Source organism: Alosa sapidissima, chromosome 14 (assembly GCF_018492685.1).
Source record: "Alosa sapidissima isolate fAloSap1 chromosome 14, fAloSap1.pri, whole genome shotgun sequence".
Lineage (NCBI taxonomy): Eukaryota > Metazoa > Chordata > Actinopteri > Clupeiformes > Clupeidae > Alosa > Alosa sapidissima.
The window spans coordinates 23,004,825-23,029,798 of NC_055970.1; the positions used below are offsets into that span (position 1 = coordinate 23,004,825).

Below are 24,974 nucleotides of genomic sequence, written 5' to 3' on the forward strand. Positions count from 1 at the left end.
AAAAGGCACAAACGTAGCCTATGTCGCCTACATTTGATATGTTTTTAAAGGGGCCTAGCCTACTATGCAGACCTACATGTCTCCTGAGTATGCTGGCAATACTATATTAAGAGAATATGAAATGGGCTACATAAATGGTCCTTGTAGCATTGCTAAAGCAAAACAAGCTGCCAGAAGGCTTTTGCACATTAGGCCTATTACAAATAGCTTTTTATGTAGGCCTAAGCTATCGGAAGGGCCACCGGCGTATCATTCCTTTTTTTTTTTTTTTTATAAGGCACCAAGTGCACCAATGATGATTAAATTCAAAATGTCAAAATCCAAAATGAATTCAAATAATCCACCATGTACCTATCCGATTTACACACTCAAAACAATATAGGCTATACTTTATTTCACCATAATAACTATATGTTCTCAAGTATTGTGGTGACCCTTCTCTACCTGACGTTTATTTTCATTGCCCTCTTGGTAACAGTATGAGGAAACTGTGGGCACCAGTTTACGAATGACATGGTGAAAAGGCAACTTATAAGGAGAAGACAAAAATAATTAGGGGTGACACCAACCTATACATCTCTTGAACGCAGCTTGTGTATATGTGGCTAATTCTTAGAATAGGCCTACTGGAACATAGCCAATGCATGCATACCACACAAGAAACATTTAGGAATTAGCGTTAGAAAGGTGTTATTGACAGAATTAATGTGTATAGGCATAGTCTGTGGAACAAAGAAAGCTCATTTAGGTTTTTTTTTTTTTTTTTTAAAGTTTATCTCATAGTAGTTCACCTCAACTATGTCCCAATTATGTTTTAGTAAAAGGCCCACATTTGAGAACATCGACCAAATAGGTCTATCATGTTTCAGCAGCCCACATAATTAATCAAATTAGTACGTCAAACTGCAAAAATGTTTAAAGTGTTTGTATGTATGTGTATATATATATATATATATATATATATATATATATATATATATATATATATATATATATATATTATAAAATATTATTATTTTTACTTTTTTAATTTTTTTATTTATTCATTCATTGATTCATTGATTTATTTTTTGTGGGGAAAGGTAAGGTGTTTGGCCAGAAGCAGCATATTAGCCACAGTAGTCCTATAGCTTAACAATTAGTTATGAGGCCTAATTGTAATTTCGGAAAACCACAGGTTAATATCACACAACCAAAGCAAAATAAGGTGTTTTTAAGAAACCATTTGAAATGTGTGTTGAAATGACAGAAAAGCCTACTATAAAGTATAAACATTGTTAACCTGCTGTCAGATGGGCCTAAAACAATTCAGCAGTTAAGTCCTTTACTCCCCATTTCACATTTAAGCATATTGTACATATTGCAATAAACCCTCTCTCTATCATTTTGCTAGACAGTAAATTCAGTGACTTGCTTGTGCGCATTTCTTTGTCTATAGACCTTTTAATTGTACTGTGTCCTTGGGTGACTTGAAAGGCATTTATCAATAAAATGTATTTATTATTATTATTATTATTATTATTATTATTATTATAGAGTTTAATAGAAATAGAAAGCTGCTGTTACTGAATTAAAGCATTATATATTGATATATGAGAGATGACTAGATTACATGCCTGGTCATGGGCTGTTTGTTTCATATCAGGTAGCCGTCATGCCAGATCCAGCCTTCAATCATTCAGTTGGCCATATGGTGGTGCAGATGTTAATTTAAATCAACTCGGTTTTCCTTCAGTTTCCTTCAATTTTCCTTCAAAATTAAGAGACCACTGCAAATTTGAATACGACCGTCAACTCATTCAAATGTCACTCAGCAATCGTAGGATGACATCAGAAAAATGTGCAGTGGTCTCTTAATTTTTTCCAGAGCTGTATATGATCAAGTCTTTGTACGTTTTAATTTGTTCATGTTGTTTTTGTTTGCATTTGTATCGACAAGCAGCATTATGCATTAGTAGTTTATTTTACCTTTTTGCAAGTATTTTTAAATGTACCTTAATTGAAAGTTCAATAATACGTATTCTACTTCATCAGTTATTTAGTCTGAAAAGCAGGTTGAATATTTGTTTTTCTCTAAGGCCAGGCTAACAGTACACCTTTTGTGTGAGTTCTAGTAGGCCTATTCTATTTGTTTACCAACTAAAGTAAGATTGAAAGAAGGAATGCTGTATGTTGGCCCACCAACTTGATAGCCTGTCTACAAACATAAGGAGATGGGAAGTCAGATATACTTTGAATCTGAGGTTGTTGTTCATCTTGTGCGGTGACATTTTATTGGGTAAGGATAAGGCCCATTGCTAGATGGTAAAAAAGGAACCTCTTCAGCCAGGGTTAAAATATTTTGTTTTAAATCATAAACCACCTGCAGTAAAACCACAATGCACGGTTTTGAAAACAAAGTAGGAGAGGAATTTTGGCGGAATGAGCCTAGTCACGTCGCCATGGTGTTTGAGACAGGAGGATGAAAGAGGTCGGCGTGCTGGCAGAGGAAATGGGGGTGGAGAGGGTGTCACCTGGACAACAGCCTGTCACTGACAGGATCTTAACCAGGCGGGACGCCATCGAAACTGACAAAACAAACCCTATCTGTAAATGCGGGGGGAGTGGCAAGAGAGCTCGTTTAAACTTGACCTCGATTCGCAACTTTAGAACATCACGGACTGTACTACAGAGCTGAACTTGAGCTTGTTGTAAAGGTTTCAAAGAAAAGCCTGAATAAGGCTAATGGGTTGCCAGTATCTTTCCCTCAGGCTTTTTTTCCCAGGCCATGACATTTCATGAAATAGTCAGACTAAATGATGCATTAAAACTCAATATTGAAGTTGAATCTGAGAACTCCTTCACTTCACATGTTACCTCCAAGTATTAAGTCCTTGACAGTGCAAAGCGGTGGCTCAATACACCTTTTTAATACAGCTCAAAAAAAGAGATCTCAAGCAGAGAGCTAGTAGAGATGTGTCAACTTGGTATTCAAGGCTGAGGTATGTTGACAAAGCAATAAGTAGGTGTAAGACAAGTGAGACACGCTGCTTTGACCCTGACTTCTTTCGAATCTGAAACTGCGGAGGATGAGATTGTGATGTCTAACATTCAGTTTGATGGATGGACGATAAAATAATGTATGCTCACATATATATTGTATGCAGTAATGTTACACACAAATCATGTAATTGACTCATTCAGGTCATACATTTAAGCAGGGCTCCACTTTCAAAACAGTGTGAAATGTCCCAAAACAAACAAATGAGCAAACATACAGTACAATTAGTGTAACCCATACAAAACTCTTTATTTCAGCTCCGCAATATTAGTGGGCAATCCTTGGGGTAGTGGTGCGAGCTCACGTGTGTTTCTGGTTGTATGCGAGTCTCTGTGGCCTCTCTGTTGTGTGATGATCCTCGGGGATGATTCACTGGTGAGCAGCGAGAGCGCCATGCTGGGCACTGCAGATCATGCGCAGAGGTAATCAGTTTACTTCTTCGGGACTTCCTGGGAGAGGCAGCCATGTGTACTGTGTGTGGCTGAGTGCTTGTAGGGGTGTGAAGCCTCATTTGCTGCGGAGAAAGCTAACGTCTAAAGCCTCCTCTGGCCCTTCCCCCTTCAGATCCACAGATAGTTGTGCTCCGAAGCCTCCAAAGAGGAAATTTCTGTTTTGACTCGAGTCTAGAGCTTTTGGAGCTCAGAGGTCAGATAAATCTTGTTTACACCCGTACAGTGTTTGGGTGGATATGGTTCACAAGCAGCACCGAAATAATAACCCGAAATGTTGGTTGGCGAAACATCAACCACGCATTGAGCTTGACAACTACAAGTTGTGGAGACAATGATCTGAGATAATAATAGGTAAACAAAGTCAGACAAAACAGACTTCTGCATGATGGCTTTTCAAAAAATCACAAGTATGTTTAATTATTATAAAACACCTTTAAATGTATATTATGTAGATTCGAGAGTCAGGGGAAAGAAACCAACTGTTTTGTAGACTGCAGTCCAGAAGGTCTCTTAACCTTCATCAACTTTGATTCCTGTTCACAAGTGGAAACGTCAGGAGCATGCATCATGTTCAGTTCTGTTTTTTTTCTCTTTCTCTCTCTCTCTTTCTCTTTCTCTCTCTCTCTCTCTCTCTCTCTCTCTCTCTCTCTCTCTATACAAAGTCAAAGCAAAATACACAAGAACAAACGAGTCATTGGCTGAGTCAGTGTCTTGTTGATGCCTCATGGCACGTAGACAGTCAGTCAGCAGGACGCTCTGGATGGGGAAGAATCCATCCATCCATTTTGACAGGTGGTGAAGACAAACTGTAGATCCACCCTCTGTTAGACGGTCAGCTGAGGGGAGAGTGGAAAGGTAGCGTAAGGAATGAAAAAAAACTTGACAGACATCCTGTGGGAGTATCAAGACCAATTAACTGACATTTTAACAAGGAGTGTTTACTTTTGGACGCTAAGGCTAAGTACACACATATCCGGTGAGATTTAAAGTATTTGAACACAGCTGTGTCAAAAAAACAACAAAAAAAACAAAACAAAAACAACAGTCATAAAAAACATTGTCAAGGATTTCACTTGGGCGCGATCCCTTGTAGCTCTGCACACCAGTTCAAGTTTGGTTCATTACATTGAGGAAAAACAGGGAAAAACTGAATATCCTGTACTGTCGGCTTGGACCAAGTGAAAACAAGGCAACACACGTAAGGAACAACCAGATTATACAAAAAGCCTCCAGCCCAGTCCTTCATAATAAGCACTTAACCTATAGCTGGAGGCTTGGTTTCATCAAATGATTTTTTGCGAGTAAACCAATGAAGCCTCAATTATTTTATTCCAGTTGGCATCCGATCTCCCTAATATGTCCTGTTTACAAACTGCTTCCCTTTCCCATAAAACAGCCCTCTCTCTCTCTCTCTCTCTCTCTCTCTCTCTCTCTCTCTCCCTCTCTCCCCCCCCCTCCCCCTCTCCCTCTCCCTCTCTCTGCGCTACACATACACACACACAAACACACACATACGCCTGTGCTCAGACTACGGACGCTACTGAGGTGACGGAGGTCACCTTGTTGTCCTCAGCCCATGGCTGTAAGTTCTGTAGCGCGTACAATGAGGAGTTGTGCAGACACAGGGGGTCCGGCTGGAGCGGCTGACTCAGGGTCTTCTGAAAGGCCTCCTGCTGAAGCTGCATCATCAGACGATTGGCCTGCTGCCTCTCCGCCTCGCGCTCCTCCGCCGTCTGTCTCCTGCAGGTGACCGGCACAAACACACCACCGTGACTTTACTGCTGAGTTAAGGGACACACCGCTTCATCAATGATCTTTTAATGTATAAATGACTGAAATTAGGCGCATTTTAGTCTTGGTCCTTGGATATTAGTTTTGGTAATCAGTGAATTAATTTTGTTATTACTTCAGAGGTTAAATAAACATGGTCAGGAATTAATATGAACACACACACACACAAATACACACGCGCATACACTCATTCACACACACGCCTACACATTTGTCTTAGCTCTTGGTGTGCACGTAAAAATTACCCAACCTTATTTTTTCCCCCCCACAAACTGGGCACGTTTTCACTTAGAGTATCGGTACATGAATAATGGAATAGCAACGGACCATGCAGCATTTATATTTGATGATAAATCCTATTTTCACAAGCTTTGACATGGCTCCTTCCAAATGTTATATTTCCTCATTCAAGGGGGTTTGATTACAGCATAGTAAAACTGCACTGCTTTTAAACATCAATAAGCCTGGCCTGTGAAAACCTGGCATTGCAAATCAAGAATGCCAATTCCATTCAATCCATGAATAACTAAGAAACAAAAACTGGACATCATGATCTTATATTTATCTGACAGTAAGTCAGGGTGTGTGACCTTATAGATTTAATATTCTGAATAGCCTCATGAAAATCTCTACCATTTGATGTACCGCTAAAAAGGATCCAAGATTGAGCCTTACTGTGATTGACCTGAACACCATCATATTAGTCGGTGCTGTAAATTCGGCTTTCATGTCAAAGGCAGTCACGGTGTAACCCTAAAATCATGTTTCATACACGCCATCCTCCATCCATTAGCTACACGTTATGGCTAACTGCATCACTGTAATCCAATTGTTCCTCTCTCATTTGATCATGCGCTTGTTACTCATATGGTTGACACACAAATACATCCTTTATCCATATCCATTCGTAGGCTCTTGGAAAATACTATAAATCACATCAAAACTGGAGTTGGGCATTATCACTGAATGTGCTCTGTCTCAATCTTGCCTTGTAATATGTCTCTTTTCTAATATACCGGTTGTCTGGTTGTTGTCAGTACATTTTAAGTGTGTCATACAATATTGCCTTTGTGGGGAAATGAATAAGCAGGGTTTTATGACTGATGCCTCATTTATCTGCCAAGAACTAAAATGATTGATAGCGAATGACTGTAAGATTGACAGCATTTATGACAGTGAGTCATTAATATTTATATCAGCAAAACTACAGCTGACGAATGTTGCATGAAAGGCCAATGGATGAACAAGACTGTAATAATGTTTGGGGCCCTTTTCTCTTAAACGTCCATCTCCAATTGGATCAATTGAAAGGGCTGTGCATCTTCCATGAACTGTGTACTCAATTATTGTGACAAGAGATTGCAGCATAGATCTTTATTTAGTCAGTGGTCAGTTTATATTTTATGTCAACAAAAAAATGAAAATATTTTTTTTACTTTTGTCTGACTTATGGTGTACCTCATTTGTGTACATATTGAAGTCAAATGAAATTGAAAAATAATTGGATCTGTCCTTTTAAAATGCCAAACTGTTTTTTGTTATACGTTTTTTTTTTTTATTATTATTCAAAATGGCTTACTGTTTTAGAGTGTCCTCAGCATTAGAACCCATTCATTTACACAATCATAAGCAAAAGTGTCCGATGGTGCCATACCTCCATTTAGTTCTTCTGTTTTGAAACCAGGTCTTGACCTGAGCGTCTGTCATCTTGAGGGCCTTGGCCAGCGTGGCACGTTCCGCGGACGCCAGGTACTTCTGCCGGTGGAAGCGCTTCTCCAGCTCGCAGATCTGGACGCGGCTGAACGATGTGCGGGGCTTTTTCCTCTTGGGTGGCGTGCGGTTCTGGTATGGGTGTCCGATCCTCCGAGTCACAGAGAAAGGAGAGAGGGCTGCTGTGGAAATAAGAAATAAGAAGGAGTTAGCACTGGAAGAACTCCCCCCCGCCCCCCCCCCCCCCACAGACATGAGGAGCTGGGAGCAACACAACCCTTGAAGGCATAGTATTTCTCAGTTTCATTCACCCTGTAGGAATACTGTATGTCCCATAGTCTGAAGCTCCAGGACACAATTCAGTCTTCAAGTTGGAAGAAAAACGATTGGGGTCATATCAGCTCTCCCCCTGATATGAATAGCAATTGTATTTTGTAAAATGTGCAAAATGTGCAACGGAATATTTTACCATATTATTTAATATAACTTATTTGTTTATTTAAACAATAATATATTTTGTTTAATCAAGAAAACCTTTCATATTATGTATTAATCATTTTAATACATGCAATTACTCATGAACAATAATATCCAAGGTTTTACCTTTAAAACGGGAATACTTTTAAAAGCTTCTGATGCTTAAGCTTAATGTTTCTAAACTTGGGGGATCAAAACATGGTACTGCAGTTGTTTCACTAATGATGTACAGAAATCTTCAGTGTGGCAGTTCATGGTAAAACATTTTTCACGGTACAGTATGTGTATATATGTGAGTGTGTGAGAACATGTGTTATACATTTGATAACGGTCAGTCTATGTCTCACCTACAGTGCGACTGCACTGAAACGCAAATTAAAAACTTACCTGGGCCTGCACCCTTTCCTAAGTAGTCCATGCGCGGACTACTGCAATAGTGTTTGGCTAGCATCTCCGCAGAGCTCCAGGGGGAGGCCCTGCCCATGTCCCCCTCAGGTAGAACCCCGAAGCTGAGCAGGGACGGCAGGAGAGCCCCAGGCATCCCTGTGGGGCCTCCTGCATGTTTGTCCATTGCCTGCTCTGCTGAAGAATGACAGGGGAGAGGGGAGAGATAATCAGGGCCTCGCGCTGGGAGCCTGGGGGAGGCTGGTAGAGGGTGTGGAGATGATGATGGGTTGCATATTTCTATTACCACAAAGCATAGCGCTCCACTTGGAGTTAACGGATGTTAAAACTAACAACAGTTTAAATGCGGTTTTCGGTGAAGAGACTGGATTGATGAGATAATATCCATAGGCATGCTAATTAAAACAGCAGTACCTTTTGGAATGAGTGTCAGTCATCAGGGGAATCTTAAAGGGAAGGCTTTAGGATTCCGTGCTGACAAGAAGTTTGTATTTCATAGCTCTGACATAGTGATAGAGATGTGCAAAATATCTCAAAAACCTGTTTTTAGTTCTAAACCTTCAGGGATATTCCTGTAACATTTACAAGACTCTCCAGTTGTAAATACATTTTCAAAAATAACACTGTTTTTAATTGCGCCACTGTCAAGTGAATTGGGGGAGATTTGTTTTTATTTGAACCAAGGTTGATTTATTGTATACCAAGGTTGTTTGTTGTCGTAGATTTCCATACTTTAGCAAATGCCATTCCACTTAGTCATTTTTCACATATATTATTTACCTCTGCAACATGCTATTTTAAATTCAGCTGGAAAAAAGCCCTCCCATGGTGCCATGCTGTTTATTGCGGCATGTACACGTGTAGTTTTGTGTTTGGTGGCACACCAGGAGCCAAATGCATATGAAAACATTTGCCGCCAAGCCCTCTGAGACCCCAGAGAGTGAAATGAGCCCAGTCAGCAGCATGCGGAGGGGAAAAGACAACGCCACCAAAACATGCACTGAGTCGCACCGGTGCCAGAGTATGAATGACCCTCTAAAGGCAATGGTGGTGAATACTGACCCATATCATCAGTGACATTCAGTAGCATGTCGTTTGGTTCAGGGAATTCACACTTCCATAGAGTGATCAGCAGGTGAAGCCCTAAACACTGTGCATCACTCAGAGATTTCAATGGAAAACAGAACTGGAAAGTGTTCTACTACTCTGAGTATGTGCCTTTGATGTCCGCACGAAGGTACTGCGTGTTATTTCTATTTCAGGACATGTTTCAAACGCAGAGATGGGGGGGAAAAGCACATACAGTCACGTTCACGTGTAATTCAAGTTAAGCATGGCTAAGTGTGTGGCCAGGAATCTCGAGCAGGGTTGATATATCATTTTGGACTCAGCAGCGATGTCCTTCTTCAAGGTCAATGCAGTGATAGAAGATGGTGAACTTTTAAATGTGATTCATACAGACTGGACTCATTTTTTAAAATCCACAAAAACAAATAAATGAAATGGTACCTCATTATTCTGGAAAGCAGTATGCTGACATTTTAATGCCTGTGCCTTCATTTGACTTATCCTGTTAACAATTTTAGATTGTCCACCATTTTGGACATCCAACAAGGACTGAGGCAGCTAATTGGATTTGGCCTCATGTCTCTTCATTTGTCAGTGTAACTTGATGTGATAGCTTTTAATCACTTCACAGATCGCAGGAGACACCACAGATTACAGGAGGTCATTGTCATCATAAATGTTTCAAGCAGCATTGGCAGTATGTCTGGCGAAACAGTATGTGCTGTCAACATCATTTCAAATAACAGGAAATACAGCAACACATAAGGCCATGCATAAAAGCCTCCTTCTGCACCCTGCTTGATATTTTTCCTTGAGGCACAGGTGAATTTGTAACAAGCCAGATTAAAAACGGCTGGGGAGGCCGCCTACATGTCCTGCTTTTGCCCAGGTCTGGCCAGTTCTGGCCTATGAAACTAGGCGAAATATCACCCCAAGCTCACTCTTTTATATATATATATATATATATATATATATATATATATATATATATATATATATATATATATATATATATATATATATGGGTCAGTTTGAGGCAGAAACAATCACTCCAATTCACGAAGGACACAGCCAGGGAGTGTACTAAATGATATGTCGGTGTAATAAAATTTGGCATAAGCACTTCAAAAAATAAAATGCTACCGTAGAGAATATGCGCCCAGTAATAAAATCATTTATACGTAATATCACTTTCATACGACAGCGCTTTCCTTCCCCTTTGCGAATATTACCTCTGAAGCAATCTAATAAATATAAACTTAATGGATTCTACCAAGGATATTGAAATATAACATGAACATTTACGGTTATGCATTGTTTTGTTAGGCAGCGTGAGGGGGCTCTGAATTTGCCATGACATTGTAATGGCAATGAGGGTGAATAAAACCTAAACTGAAATGAATGCACAAGCTATAGTCTCTGTTGTTTCTGTTGGCATAATCATGCTTGTTTTCTTTTTATCCATCTCATAGGCCTGGACCTCCCTATGTTTATCATTTCATCTTTTTATTCTATACCTAATTATACCATCTGCAGATATCGATGTCCAAAATAGCCTATATGAGCGTCCAACGAGCATCATCATACACGTCCGTTTAGAATATGCAGTTTACAAAGAGAGGATTTATGTAATCTGGCAAATAGCCACATTGTTAATTTCGCACAGCATCATACTATCCCGTAAACATGTGTTCCCCTATTTCTGTGATATGTGTTAATTTCTATGAAATAGATACAGTTTACTAGAAAATTCATAAGCACTCGCACAAAGCCGGCAGACCTTCACCAAACCCTTGAGACCACCACTGTTGACTAATCTGTGAGTGATCTGTTTATCCATCTCTTCTCTTGGATAAACTTGCAAACTGCCGAGGAGTCAATTAACAAAAAACATGTGGTATACCCTTTCAAAGCCCGACAATCTGTCCAGATATGTCCGGCCTGTGGTGAATATCAGATCTCAAGGCCGCGCCTGGCCTATGCATCGTCCTCAACACGCTGTGACACTTGCGGTGAAATGCACACGTGCAGTCTGAGAGGATGAGGGGGAATGCTAGAAAAGGACAGGGCTGTTCCGAGCATCTCGCCAACAGCTTTTCAAATAAAGCCAAGAGCTACTGTGCAGGATCGTTGCCTACGTGTTTTGAAATGCATAGAGTTTGCCGCCTGACGGGTGCGTGCTGCAGTGTGATGTGACCGAATTTGATGCAGGCCAATCGGTTTGGCATTACGCACGCGAGCTATAATGGTTTCGATCAAGACTGACCACACATCAAGGCGGATGTATCATAATGCATCAAACAATTAGGCTAAATTATAGGTCTTCTCGTCAGAGGCCTAATTTTTAGAAGCTAGGTGAATAACCTTGATATACAGTACGTCACAGCAAAATGTTTTTTGTTTGCTCGAAGATTTCAAAAGAACCAGTGCATTTGCTTATCATAATAATAATAATAAAATGGCAGGGAAATAAACACAAACAAATAAGGCAATTAAGCTATTCAGTAGAATTAGCATAATAGAAGTTTGCCTATTGCTTCTGATGTCACATCCTGCACCTTGCTAAAGATAAAACATATTAAATGAGTGGCCCGTGGTGGCTATGAGTAAAATTGATAAGCATATTTACAAAAGAGCTTGTGCAGTTGACATATCATTCCATGGCATGAATAATTAATGTGAAAAGAACAGCATAGTTAATATTTAATGTGCAGAGATCCATAATGCTCTTCATCTTCATCTTGGTATGAATGACGTCATTCTAGGGACCATCTCACTGACCAAGTGAAGAATAGGTGCAGTTCAAATGGATTCTGCGCGTGCAGACCCTATGCCAGAGACACCAGCTCTTGGAGACAGCACGAGGCCACTTGACGTCGCACATATTCAAATGGGTCTATGAGGCTAGAATAATTGAGTCTTCGTTTTTCCCGAGAAAATGCAATAAAACCCAAACTGTAGGCTATTCTTGCGACAAAAAATGTCTCGCACACCATGTTCTGGGACTGATAGGCCACACTGTAAACAGGAAGCACGACCAAAACGCTTAACGCTTAAAGGTAATAGGCCTACACATGATATTGTCCTAGACCTTTTCAGCTTATGCTAGGATACGTATTGCTTATGTAAAGGATTATGTTTTCCTTATGTAAAGGAGTATGCTTTCCCAATTAGAAGTAATTTAGCCTACCATCATGCCCTGTGAAATATTATTTTAACCCAAGCCGGCCTGGCCTGATAAATCCTACCTTTCTGAAATATTTAATAACGTTTAGGCCCATCACCACCAAGACTGGGCTAATCTGACATGAATTAGCAGGATGCCAACCACTGATTCAAATGCGAGAATAAAGCCTGAATTATTTCTTATTTATCATTGGACATTTAACCATTCTGACAAGATATATTCAATTATAAGAGTGACAGTGTCATTGACACAAATCTAATGACTGATGATCATTTGTATGAGATTAGCCTATATTATTTAAGATTTGAAGTGTAAAGACTTTCTTTTCCACTGACTATTATTATTACTATTATTATTATTATTATTATTATTATTATTATTATTATTATTATTATTATCAATAATATTAGCCCTACTTTTAAAATAAAATGTAATTATAGTTGTAACCAAATGCACTATGATTAGGTCTGTCTTGAAAATACAAATGCATAAACTTGTATTTAACAGAATTACCTAAAATAATAATAATAATAATAATAATAATAATAATAATAATTTGTCTACAAAGACCAAGTTAATCATAAACAAGATTCAACGACTCAAAACAAACTATAACGTTATATCTCACCCAACGAATTGAAATATTATTTTAAACTATAGCTAAACTATTGCATATCTTACAATCAAGTGAATGAAGCCTGATACTCAAGCAAGTAGGCCTATTTAAATGAATGAGAGGAGCATTCGGTGTAAGCCTGAGATAATCATAGTCTAGTTATACTTTTAAATGCCTTATAAACTATTCCTTTTGTGATGGCGAGGTTGATTTTTCGCCAAAACAGCGCAATTCAATATAGCCTTCGAGACAGTTAATTTCCAAACTTACCCGTGAGTCTGTCTTTCGCAAACCTCCTACTGCTTTCCATCCAGGGGAAGGTAAAATTGGCCGGGTTTCCCATGTTTGGTACCGTCGGTATCCCAGCAGCAATACCGGGTGGATGCGTCGGGGGAGGTGGGTGAGGCGCTGGTGGCATGGGTCTGTGGGCCGGGACGCGGATGACACCGCCAGCGTTCCCCGAGTTCACGTTAACGTTCATATTCATGCTAACATTCATGTTCATGTTCACGTTGTATGAGCCCGCCAACCCAGCTGCCATGGAACAGGCCGGATTGTATACACTGTTGTACCCATTGGAGTAAACGTTAGGCGCCAGCTGGTAATCCGGGTCGCTGGTTCGGTTCGGAAGCATGCAGCTGCTGGGTTGATCCGAACTGTTCAGAATCTGATCTATTCCAAAACTGATGGGTTCGTGTTGCTGGTGGGTCTGGTTCACTTCTTCAATGCCTGTGTGCTCCATAGTTGTATAAAGATTATGTAAATTTAGATAGTGTTTGTGTCTTTTCTATGCTTTACCTTGAAAAGAAATACAAAGATGTTTAATCCTCTCTCATGAAGAATAGTTTTTCCCCTTCTTGTTAAGACATGGTATTGCTTGAGATGGCCAAGATCCACATTTTCGGTTATTACTCGAACTCGAAGTATACAAAGGACGCAATTTAAAACTCTGCAATTAATCCATCGTGGCGGAGAGCGCTTTACCTGAATAATATCCCAATTTATCCAACCTCTCTCACAATTCCTTCATTTTAGGTCTTGTTCATGCTGAAGTCAGGAGACATGGGTGAAAACCTCTCCGTCTCGGAGCAAATCCATTCAGCGAAGAGTTGCCAAGTTGTAGCGAGGATGGTGCTCTGTGGCTATTGTCATCACTGAGGAAAACCCAGAACCAGACCTATGCAGACGCTTCCGTAGCCTACACTGTACTCTGATCTAAAATGAATCGTTTAACGAAGTTAACGTACATATTAATTGGTAGACGCACAAAATCTCCCGTCCAAGCGCTTAGTGAAGTGATTTTTTCAGCAGGTGAACACTCCTACGAGACACTCCTTCTAAGTCTGACATTCTGTCATTGGCTCTCCAAATTTCCAGATAGACAATGGTTTACTACCGGCTTTCCTCTTAAAGAACCCGCATCTATTTTTCACTGGTGCCGTGTTGTAGGCTATGGCTACCTATTCGGATACATAGACACGTGTGCATCAAGTAAAAATGAAAACGACTGACGAAGCAACTTCGTCGGATTTATTATCACAGAAATATATTCAGTATGAGATTTCTATTATTATTATTATTATTATTATTATTATTATTATTAGTAGTAGTAGTAGTAGTAGTAGTAGTATTTCCGTGTCTCCTTTGGATATCTCGACCGGATCGTAGTCTACACCAAGTCATCCAGGTAGGATGAAAGTTGTTCACATGTGTAGTACAGTAATCAATAGCTTACATGTTTTCCATTTTAGTTTGCTTAACATCAGTTGGAAAGTAACCAAGGTCTGGTCTTAAACGCCTTTTTTAAACCTGAACTATCTGTAAAATTATTATCAGAATGAACATTTCTACATAATTTGGACTATTTATCCTTCAGACTTATCTTGCATGCTCATCTTTGGACCTCCAATCACCTGGATGCGTGTCCAAATTAAATGTAGCTATGTATTTTTGGATCTGCACGGTCATATGCTTTGCTATAGTCATATTATTTGTTGTAGTTGAAAAGGAATTCAACAAGATCACTTATGCATGGTAGGCTATTCATGGACATGCTGGATGACATGATATTAAATTCTACTGATTTATGTGGCCTCGAGGTCCACACAATAACGGGATAACACTGAAATGCCGGAGTAGCCTTCAGTGATGCAAAAACAGTGTTGATTGGCTCAAATAATTTAACCTTTCTCCGCCCGAAGCAACTCCGCGGATTGTCTGCTTTCAATTCAATAAAAATGAAGAATGGCGCATAATAAAGCCCAACACGGTGAAAACGAATTTAATATATCATCGTTTTATTACGCTCTTATTTCAACTTTCACACGAATAAAAATATTTCTCGGCACAAGCTGGCTAGGGGGAAGCATAAAAATCAATTGTGTGAATTCACAGCTATATCAATAATGGACGCCTTCACCTATTTCTTTGCCAAAGTACAAGCTGGTTCTTTAATGGGATCGAATGGAAGGGTGTGCTGTATTCATAGCCCGCACGAGCAGAGGAAAATGGAGTTGACATCAAATGAACGAGAACAGGGCCCCTCACGGTTCTAAATCATGCTGAAATTAAACAAACCTTAATGCAATCCCTAAGTGCAATATCTTTGTGCAAGAGCAAAAACACAAGTTAAATTTATTGGAGTAGCTGTGTCCTAGGCTATCCATTGTTTTTTTTGTTTTTTGTTTTCATTTAATTTAGAACACTTTGTCAGTAATTTTGCAGAATACAGTGAGATTTGCTGGTGGAAGATTATTCAGAGTCTGACTGTGCAACCTGAAGTGGTCAGGGGTCACTGGCCCAGACTACTTCCTCTCTGATTGCTATGAAAATATGATGAGCGGAGTGTCGCAATGGGGCTCATCATAGCTGGGTTAGTGACTTGCTGATAAACTCAGGTAAGCGGTCTCACCTATACACGTACCTCATTCCCCATTCATTGACCGCTGAATGTTTTTTATTTAATGTCATCTAGACAACAATAAACCCTATCCCAACTGTAGGCCTTCTCTTTTCAATCATGCCAACACGGAGCCTCCAAATGGGTTATGGTATTGCAAAAGTGATACTGAAAGAAATGGGCCTACTCACCTTCATTAGAGGTAAATATACTTTATATAGACAATATAGCCTGCATGAAATCAACGTTTTTGTTTGGTCTGTTAATTATTTAGGTCTATCTTCGTCAACAATCAAAGAACAACTCAATTTAACGAAGATGCAAATGGCGTATACTAATTACCTTATGCTCTCATTATTTTGAACACTAAGGAGCATTCTCTTTTATTGAACCTGACAATTGGCCTCTGCTTGTTTCTTTTCATATGGCTCTCGAACGATCTATTATGTTCTTAAAATAAGAATGATATTAATAAGGCCCACTAAAACTAGTATGTCAACGACGGAGCTCTCCTAATGTGTAATTTAAGCATTAATAGTAATATATTATTGAAAGGACAATAGGCTTATTTCTCTAGACAAACATTTCTAATTTTAACGTTCACAATCCCGATTATATATGTAGGTGGCAACTTGACGCGGCTGACTTGTGGAGGAGGCTGATTCAGAAACCCGTTGCTGGTTGCCCGGAGGCTGTGTCTGCAGTCGGTTCCAGCGTGTATGGAAGCCGATGATGAATCGTTATCTCCGGGCGGTGTGTGGGTTGTCCGTGTAATAAAGTAGGGACCAGAAGCGGAGACAATAGGAATTTGTCACAGTTTGGTTCTCGACATTTTCGGCGACCTGTCCCCCTCCCCATGGGTGTAAGATGTTTTGGATGACTTGGATAGATTTGCAAACAACTGTGCCATTGTTTGCAAAATAGGAAAAGAGTTATAGGTTACGTCCAATATCAACAATAAATACATTTTGACAATACTTAATACTAATATTACAATAGATGGATGCATGTATGCATCAACACGTGTCACATTTCCCAAAATATGTAGCCTATTAAAAAAAGGGATGTAGGTGTGTTTTGAAGGCCATGTCTGAGTCTGAACGTTATTGTCTCTAAAATGTTGTTAGCTGAGTGAAAACCATTGCACAGAGTAATGGGACTGTGGGTGGTTTATATAAAGATTGGCTACCGTGTAAATTGTTGTCAATAAAAATATTGAGACACATTACGCACGTATCCTTTGGTCAGATTTTCTCTCTCTCTATTACACACACATGCACAGAGCGAGAGAGAGAGAGGGCTTAGTGGCTTCACTCGAAGATGTCGTGGATAACTCTGATGAGCCTGTCATCCCTGTCCATTTGCATCCAGAGCCCCCCTCTGCTCTGCCTGTTGTGCTTTCTGCTGTAATTAGGTTGAATTCTGACCAGATTGAATTACATTATTCTGCATTTCGAGCTATAGTCCTTGACTTTCCTGCTCCCTCGGGATAACCTGGCGCCTCTCGGCCAGATCAGACGGCTTAAACTGGACGCAGTGCTCAGAGGGAGGAAAAAAAGATGGATAGAAAAAAAGAAAACATTCAGCCGCAGGGCTGCTCACCCGGGAACTCCAGGACGTCATCTTGTAGCCTAATGTGGGCAAAACAGAAACTTGGTAGCGGAGAGGTATAGTCAATTAATTGTTGAGAAAAGCAAAAAAGGGATCGCTTATTTTCTTAGTTCGCCCTAATCGATTTCAGACTGCTGTTTTTTTTTTTTACTTTATGGTGTTGAATATCTTGAAATTGAAACTTTGAAATTAAATGTTATGACAATATACTATGTTGCAGTAGCATACAAAGAAAACAAATATTGTGGTAGTAATATAAGTATATACGACTAATAATAACAATAACAGCAATAATGATACTAAAAATAACAATACTAATAGGCCTAATAATAATAATATTAATAATAATAATAATAATAATAATAATAATAGCCTAATGGTAATATGAGACTTTAGTAGTCACAACATCCACGCCAACCACAACTAGCTTATACGTCTATAATGAATATGCTACTAGACTATTTCTACTAGACGACTACTACTACTACTACTACTACTACTACTACTATTATTATTATTGTTATTATTATGAATAATAATAATAATATCTGTCAGTGTTTTGTAAAAAATAAACTGTATTATTATTATTATTATTATTATTATTATTATTATTATTATTATTATTATTATTAATATTAATTGTTTAGTCCAATCAAAATATCACAATGCAGTAAGGACAGAAGAAGAAGAAACAGAGAAAAACATTGGGAGCAATTAGGCTTCAATAGGAGATAGTAAGTGGATGATATAATGTCTGATTAGGCCATAGATTTAGGCCTACTACTGAATTCTTTTCACATCCTCTGCTCCTTAACGTCTCCGTCCTCAATCTTACAAACAGATCTATAATCACAGTAGTTATATTGTAGACATTTCTGTTGAACTTTTTAAAATTATTATTAAGCCAGTGACAAAAACGAAACATGTTATTATTTCTGGATTAAGTGCAATTTGCGGCACATGCTGTCAGGCTTTATGTGTAGCCTATAAATAAGGCCTTTATTATAATGTAATAATTATTTTTATATTTGCCCTCTAAGTAAAAATACAAACAAAACAAATACAAAAAACAGTGCAAACTGCACCTCATTGGATTGTGAAGCTTGTAGGCCCAAACCTATGTTAAAATTTTACTACACAGCCATGTTTGTTTATTTATAAGGATGCTCACGTCTTCAGTGCTGCGCTGGTAGCATGCACGCGCCACTCAAGTCCGAATGTGTAATTAAGCGTATCATTGGCTTTGTGTTGTTTACAAACCTGAACAGCGCGAGCAGTAATTTAATTTCCTCTGCGCTTTGAGCTTCCACCAGCCGGCTGTCACCCCCTACCGCGGGCGTGGTGGTGGAAAAGTGGCCCGCGGGCACTTTTCGTAAGGAGACCTTATGCCAGCAACTAGAGGACAGTCCTGCAATGACTGCTAATAGCCTCCCAAATGGACTTACGCTGAACAAAGCTAAATCACACATGGTGCGGAACACGACACACCACACCAAACCACCAGTGGCAAATACAGTAGTCTTCACATTTGTAGGCTAGGTCTACTGTAAATAAAAATAGAAGCAGCAATCTTCAATTTCAATCATTTCCATGTTGCAGGCCTGCTTGTTATCCTTGGTTCCTGTGCAGTTGTATGCCAGATACAATACAAACACAAACACGACTAAACATGACTAATGACTATGGTGAGAGTAGGTAATTGAGGGTTGGTAAAGACCATTTATCACTAAGATGACTACAAAGTGCATCATACACAGAGGGACCAGGAAAGAAAATGATATGTTTGGCTTAATGATTATCAGTTGTTATGACTGGGATGACTTCATGTTTGGCATATGTCCTTTTTACTTTTTGTTGTTTCCATGTAAGAATTACATTAAATACATTATGTGTAAACTATCACTTTCAAAGAATCAAGCATGAAGGCAAATTGCAGTATGTATCTATAATATTCATGTTGTTTTACAATTATAAATAGCATTATGGTGTCTGTGAATTGTTGGATCCTTGATACAATAGTGTAGTCAGCTGTGGCTCACCTGCAGAATTATTAACAAATCAATGAAATTATTTAATATCTACAGTATATATTCTCAAATGGCTATGGAATTGTGTGTGTGTCTCTGTCTGTCTGTTTGTCTGTCTGTCTGTCTGTCTGTCTGTCTGTCTGTGAGTGTGTGTTCTTGATCTTACAGGATTATTGTGGCCAATGTTTTCTCGAATATGTGCATTTGGATTGATTCGTTTTGAAAATCCAAGTGAGGAAAATGGAATGGCAGAGGTATAGGGAGAGTGTGTGTATGTGTGTGTGACTGTGTGTGTCAATGAGAGAAATAGGAGTCACAGCAATAGACAGAAACAGAGAGGAGATATAAATAGTGTGTGTGTGTGTGTGTGTGTGTGTGTGTGTGTTTGTGCATGCCAGAGAGAGAGCCAAAGAGAGAGAGAGAGTAGGAGGAGGAAGGCATGCCCATGATCGACAGCTCCACAGCCTGGGGGTACATCATTATTACAAAAGCCCAGCTCGTGCCTCTCTCCTCTCCTCTCCTCTCCTCTCCTCTCCTCTCTTCTGTGGTCTCTGTCCCCCTCTCCCCATCCCTGCCTGCACAGTCTCACTGCAGACAGCCTGTGGAGGCAGCGGGGTGGTGGAGATGTGGGGAGACGGAGGTCCTGGTCAGAATGGGGTCCAGCAGCCTCATAACTGATTGCTCCCTGAGTGAGAAAAAACACTCTTGCAGATTGATGGCCTCGTAATCTAGATCCCCCCCCTCTTTCTTTTCCTTGTGTCTTTTCTTTCTTTCTGTTTTTTGTTTTGTTTTTGTAGAGTAGTCAATGCAGCGGCCATTAACTCAATAATTACTGGTAACTCAATAACTCAACCAGGCATTATTCTCCACCCTAATAGGACGCGTGACTGATTGCATTAATTTATTTGGGACTCACTCTCATAGCAAAAACGACCCCTGACACTTGTTTGTTTGTTTGTTTGTTTGTTTGCTTGCATGTCCTTTTGAAATTGCATTATTGTGTTTAACAAGTGAAATAATGAAATATACAGTGTGTTAATTAATATCTAAAGACTCATAGAATTGCCCATAAATCACAGTATATTTTGTGATACGACTTACTTCAACAAAATGCACAATTGCCCTACTTTAGCTATTGTATATGAAAAATATTTTGTCGAATATGTTAAGAGATATACAATTTCTATCCATAAAATAGGACATGTACAATGAACGATTATAGGCGTATTCGCCCTATTAGCCTGCAAATGTTAATGACCTAAACCGAGAGAGAGAGAGAGAGAGAGAGAGAGAGAGGAGATGTTGCCATAACGACATCCATATACCTTTATCAATCTCATGATTTCAGACAAGGCAACAATGGCGGCAAGATGAAAACGCATTTTGTCTGTCACTCCGATTCACTTTTTGTTGTTCACGTCACATCATCATTGATACCCGTTCCCATAACCAGACCAGTTGCCTGAGCGTAATATCTGTCGGGTCAGCGGGACAGCGCTTTTAATAAACACCGGAACGGTATAAAACCCAGTTTCTAGGCTATCTATGAATGAACATAACATATTGCTGCGCTACACTTTTTATCCAATGGACCAGAACTCCCCACCTCTCCCATGATGCCCCTGTTTGCGTTACCCCGGGATTTCCTTTGGCTGTATCTGCTCCAGAAGCTGGAGTCTGCCTTCCAAGCTAACCGAAGACGGTAATTACATTTATTCCGTGGAGAGGATGGGGGTTCTTCCCCCGTTATTAATCATAATGAGGGAATGCAATAAGCCCCCATACATCAAATCCCTGACAGACTCAACGTAAGACTTGCATGCACACGCATTCTTGCATTCCTCATAATGGCCTATTGGCAAATTGATGCACTCAGTGTATCCATCCAAGATCAATTATTGGTGAGAAGACCGTAAAGCTCTGCCCCTTCTAATCTACCAATTAGCGCTTGTATACAACTGCTTGTTCAAGTCTCATTGTAAGAGGATAGGTTTACCATCAGGCAGATATTATTATGAAATGCTGAGAACTGTAATGCATTAATGCCCCTACAAGGAAGCTGTGTGATTTTTTTCTTCCTTTCATTAACTATGAGCATCAACAACAAATTCTCAGCAGACCTGAGATATATTAAATTTTCATCTGTGGTGCGAGTGTTTCACATGGAGTCATGCCTGTGCAATTTGAATGAGGAGCCCATAACTCATTAATTGTTCTTATGGTATCACCACACTCCATGGCAAGCATCAGAATAAATATCCATTCATCCCCTCATCCGATTAATACGTTCATTTATGCATGGCATATGTATGTGCTATAGCTCTGTATGTGTTTATTCCTTACTCAAGTGCAATGTAATGCTTTATTCTGATGTATGGTGCAGCCTATAGAAATAAATCACTGCAGGAGAGTTTAATAAAACAGGAGCGAAGATCAATAATGTATAAAAATGAAAAGATCTGGAGAAGAGTGCTGGCAAATTTAGTTATCCCCAGAAACAGCCTCATTGATGCCATTTATTACGGTTCACTTTAAGACCTCAGGGCCAGCCCTTATAAATCCAAAAGTAACAAGTACACCACGCAGTGGTGCAAAAGACTCACAATTTAACAACTTCATTACGATCCTCACATCACGACAGGATTGATCTGGCTAGTGTTTCAGTGGGTTCATCAGTCTCAGTGAAGGTGCAGAGAGGAGAGGCACGATCAGACGTTTGTATTCCTTTACGGTCTGCTCGCCCTGGAGGACCAGCTGATTCAGATTCATTTCTGACGGGAGAGGCAAGAGCTCTTTGCTCCTTTTCTTCTCCCCTATAATTAAGAGTGTCCAAATGAACTCTGCAGTGGCCTTAGTAGCCCTGCAGTCCAGCACTGGCAAAAGAACAAATAAAGCACTAATGAGGAAATGATTGCACTTTCTCAGAGAGTACAAAAGGAGAGAAAGAAAGAAATGAGTCGATAGTAGATATGCTTTGTCTCTTACATCCATATACTTGCACTCTCTGTTCAGTCTGTCATTAGACGGCTATGTAGCAAGGGATGTCAGCACGCATATCTTGCTGCAAGTGAACCTTGAGAAACCAGCTCAGTTGCTTGATGCCGCTGAGTGAGCTGGCATAACCATGTCAACATCCCATCATATCTATCCTCTGTGGAAAAATTCTGGCTCATATGAATGATGTTATGTTTTTGAGATCTGCCTGTGGTAAACAGGAACATGAAATCTGTTTTCGTTGACTAGCAGGATACGCTGTGCTCTAGCAGAACAATTGAATATGTATCATTGTTGAGGGTCCAGATGAAATTGAAAATGTGCTTTCATAAATATCCAGAGCAAATTATATTAGAAAGTCTAAAATAACATCTAATAAGACATTTATAGGGATGGTTGCCGATAACCTCTTGAATGTTCAATGGATCCTGCCCATCCAGATCTATGTATTTGACTCCATCTCTTTAAATCGTTGATGGACACAGTTACCATTAACTATAGCTATATAATAGCCACTATGGCACCATGAAACCTTTACAGACGCACATTTATAAGCAGTGTAAAAATTTCCATGGCATGAATCATTGAAAACATTTTGTTCCCCGTTTGAAAAAAAAAAACTCACTAACCGTAGCCCAACAAAGTGCCCACATGAGGAGAATCTTTGCTCCCCATCTGAAATGAGTTAGTGTTTGGAAGTTTGTGCTTGTTTTACTCTGTAAGAACACAGCACTCCAGTGAGCCCTTCAGAAGTGGAATCAACTCCAGTGTCATTGTTCGGGGTGAATACGCGCTCTGAACATGTTTGCCTCTGTCTGAAGATAACTGACAGATGATGAAGCCCTCTGAGCCGTTTGCAATGAAAGGTTTTGACTACAGAGATGAAAGTTTGTGAATTCCTGGGCACAGACACAGCTCACATTACAAAAGGGGTCAATCCAATTGTAATGACTACATGCAAGTGGCACAACAAAGCTGTGAAATAATGCTAGCCAAAGGCATGTAACCGTAGTCAGGCAGGCCCAGAGTGATACGTCTTCATGTCCAACTAACATGCATACAGTATTCTTCACATGGTGCTCAAGCAAGTATGGCAGGTAGCCTCGGCTCTTGGGTCAGAAGAACTCTTTGGCTGGAGGAAAATCTGATGACTACTTTGGCTGAACGAGCTGTTGCAGAGACTTGCTGCTGCGCTTACTGGTGAAGTGTTGGCTCACCTGAAACCTGATCTCTCACATCTGCGTTTTCCCTCTATGCCCAAATTCCTGGCTACTGTAGCAAGAGGATTGTTTTTGTTCCACTGTAATGCAACTTCAATGCTCTTCTGCCTGCCCATTCCATAAAAATGTCATGAGAGAAATATCTGGATTAGGCAGAAGTGCTACGGCATCTATTTCCAATGTGTTGTGTGAGATTCTGTGGTTGCAGAACCGTGTTCTCCCATAAGGGAAATGCATTAGTTGCGAGAAAGAAACAACCAATGCGTGCCCCCGGAAACAAGATCTGCAACAAAGCAGACTCCTTCAGTGTATAGCAAAGCAGATTTATGTTGGGATTAAAACCTGGCAAGTTGATTGACTTCCTTCAAGGTTGTTTTAGCTTTCAAGATTTTTTTGTATGAGGGAAAACAATGATCGCAGCAGGTGCTTGTGGAAAAAGCTTCAACTCATTTCAATAAATCTCCTCAATGACACCAAACTATAAGCCGTACACAGGAACAGGTTGTGGACTTTACTCCGACAGTAAATGTGCACTGCTACCTGACCTTGAGGTCAAAGGTGGACTTTGACCCACTAACACCTGTGGAGTGAGATTGACTAAAAAAACAGAGCTGCCTTATGGAGTTGAGTCAAAACTACAAAAGTCGCATACTGCGTATTTTATGGAAAGACGTTCTGGATGGAGGTTATACGTGCCAGGTAGTAGAGGTTACTCCATGCATTTCTCGCTTATTCAAGAGTTGAGTGGTCCTATTATCAGATGTCTGTTTTCACGAACACTCTGGGGTTCTTACTCTGTCCTCACCATGGTCGTCCACTGAAATGACTCTCAAGTGAAAGATAGACGTAAGGCCACTGCATGCAACCACAAGTCTGCTCTCCAGACTGGTGCTCTTTCATTTCACATTTAAGCAGAGAGAGAGAGACAGTAAGAGGGAGCAAAAGGTTTGTGGAGGCAGACAAGAGGAGAGGGGGGTAGGGTAGACGACAGGCCCTCCTGACAGACCCTCTGTGTCTCCCAAGGAACACTTAGGATGAAGGGTCTGGACAGTCTCTCAGGTCTGGGCCTCCGAGCCATCCTGCCACTTGAAACGTTTCGTCGCCGCGCTGTCCATGCCGTGCCATTTTCATTCCATTCTTACTGGCACTCCCCTCCACCTGTCATTCTGCAAACCCCCGGCAGGCCGGCCGATGACAGCGCAGGGCCGTGAGCAGCCTCTCCAAACAGACCTGAGGTGAGTCGCTGCATGCTCTAAAGGCTTCTTCAGTCGCACAGGTTTTTACAAGGCTGACGGTGGGAGAAGTGGTCATGTTGAAACGCTTGTATGTATTGGACTAAACTTAATCCATGTGTACATTTCACAAAATGTTTATATAAAGTGAGATTTTATCAGTGATGATGATGATGTGTTGTATTTATACAAAGTATTTTTGAAGTACAAAAAGTTTGTTGAACAGTCTAATGTTTATGTGTGAA

At 40.0% G+C, this 24,974-nt stretch overlaps 1 protein-coding gene and 1 long non-coding RNA gene across 6 annotated transcripts; one reads left to right on the forward strand and one right to left on the reverse strand.

Moving 5' to 3' along the window:
* Positions 1-3,878: 3,878 nt before the first annotated feature.
* tlx2 (T cell leukemia homeobox 2) lies at positions 3,879-14,051 on the reverse strand. 5 transcript variants are annotated; one of them, XM_042061190.1, is made up of 5 exons: positions 13,017-14,050; positions 7,858-8,049; positions 6,938-7,175; positions 5,095-5,232; positions 3,879-4,328 (listed from the first exon to the last, which is right to left on the reverse strand). In XM_042061190.1, exons 1-5 carry the CDS (start codon positions 13,486-13,488, stop codon positions 4,325-4,327), a joined length of 1,044 nt encoding a protein of 347 aa, XP_041917124.1. In that variant the 5' UTR covers positions 13,489-14,050; the 3' UTR covers positions 3,879-4,324. The 5 variants fall into 5 exon arrangements, with proteins under 5 accessions (XP_041917124.1, XP_041917123.1, XP_041917122.1 ...); XM_042061189.1 differs by having other exon boundaries at positions 5,052-5,232; XM_042061188.1 differs by lacking the exon at positions 3,879-4,328 and having other exon boundaries at positions 5,016-5,232; positions 13,017-14,051.
* A 1,602-nt stretch (positions 14,052-15,653) lies between these two features.
* On the forward strand, positions 15,654-16,873 carry LOC121681459. Its single transcript, XR_006022141.1, has 2 exons — positions 15,654-15,847; positions 16,270-16,873. It is a non-coding gene; the product is annotated as an uncharacterized LOC121681459 (long non-coding RNA).
* The last annotated feature ends 8,101 nt before the right edge of the window (positions 16,874-24,974 follow it).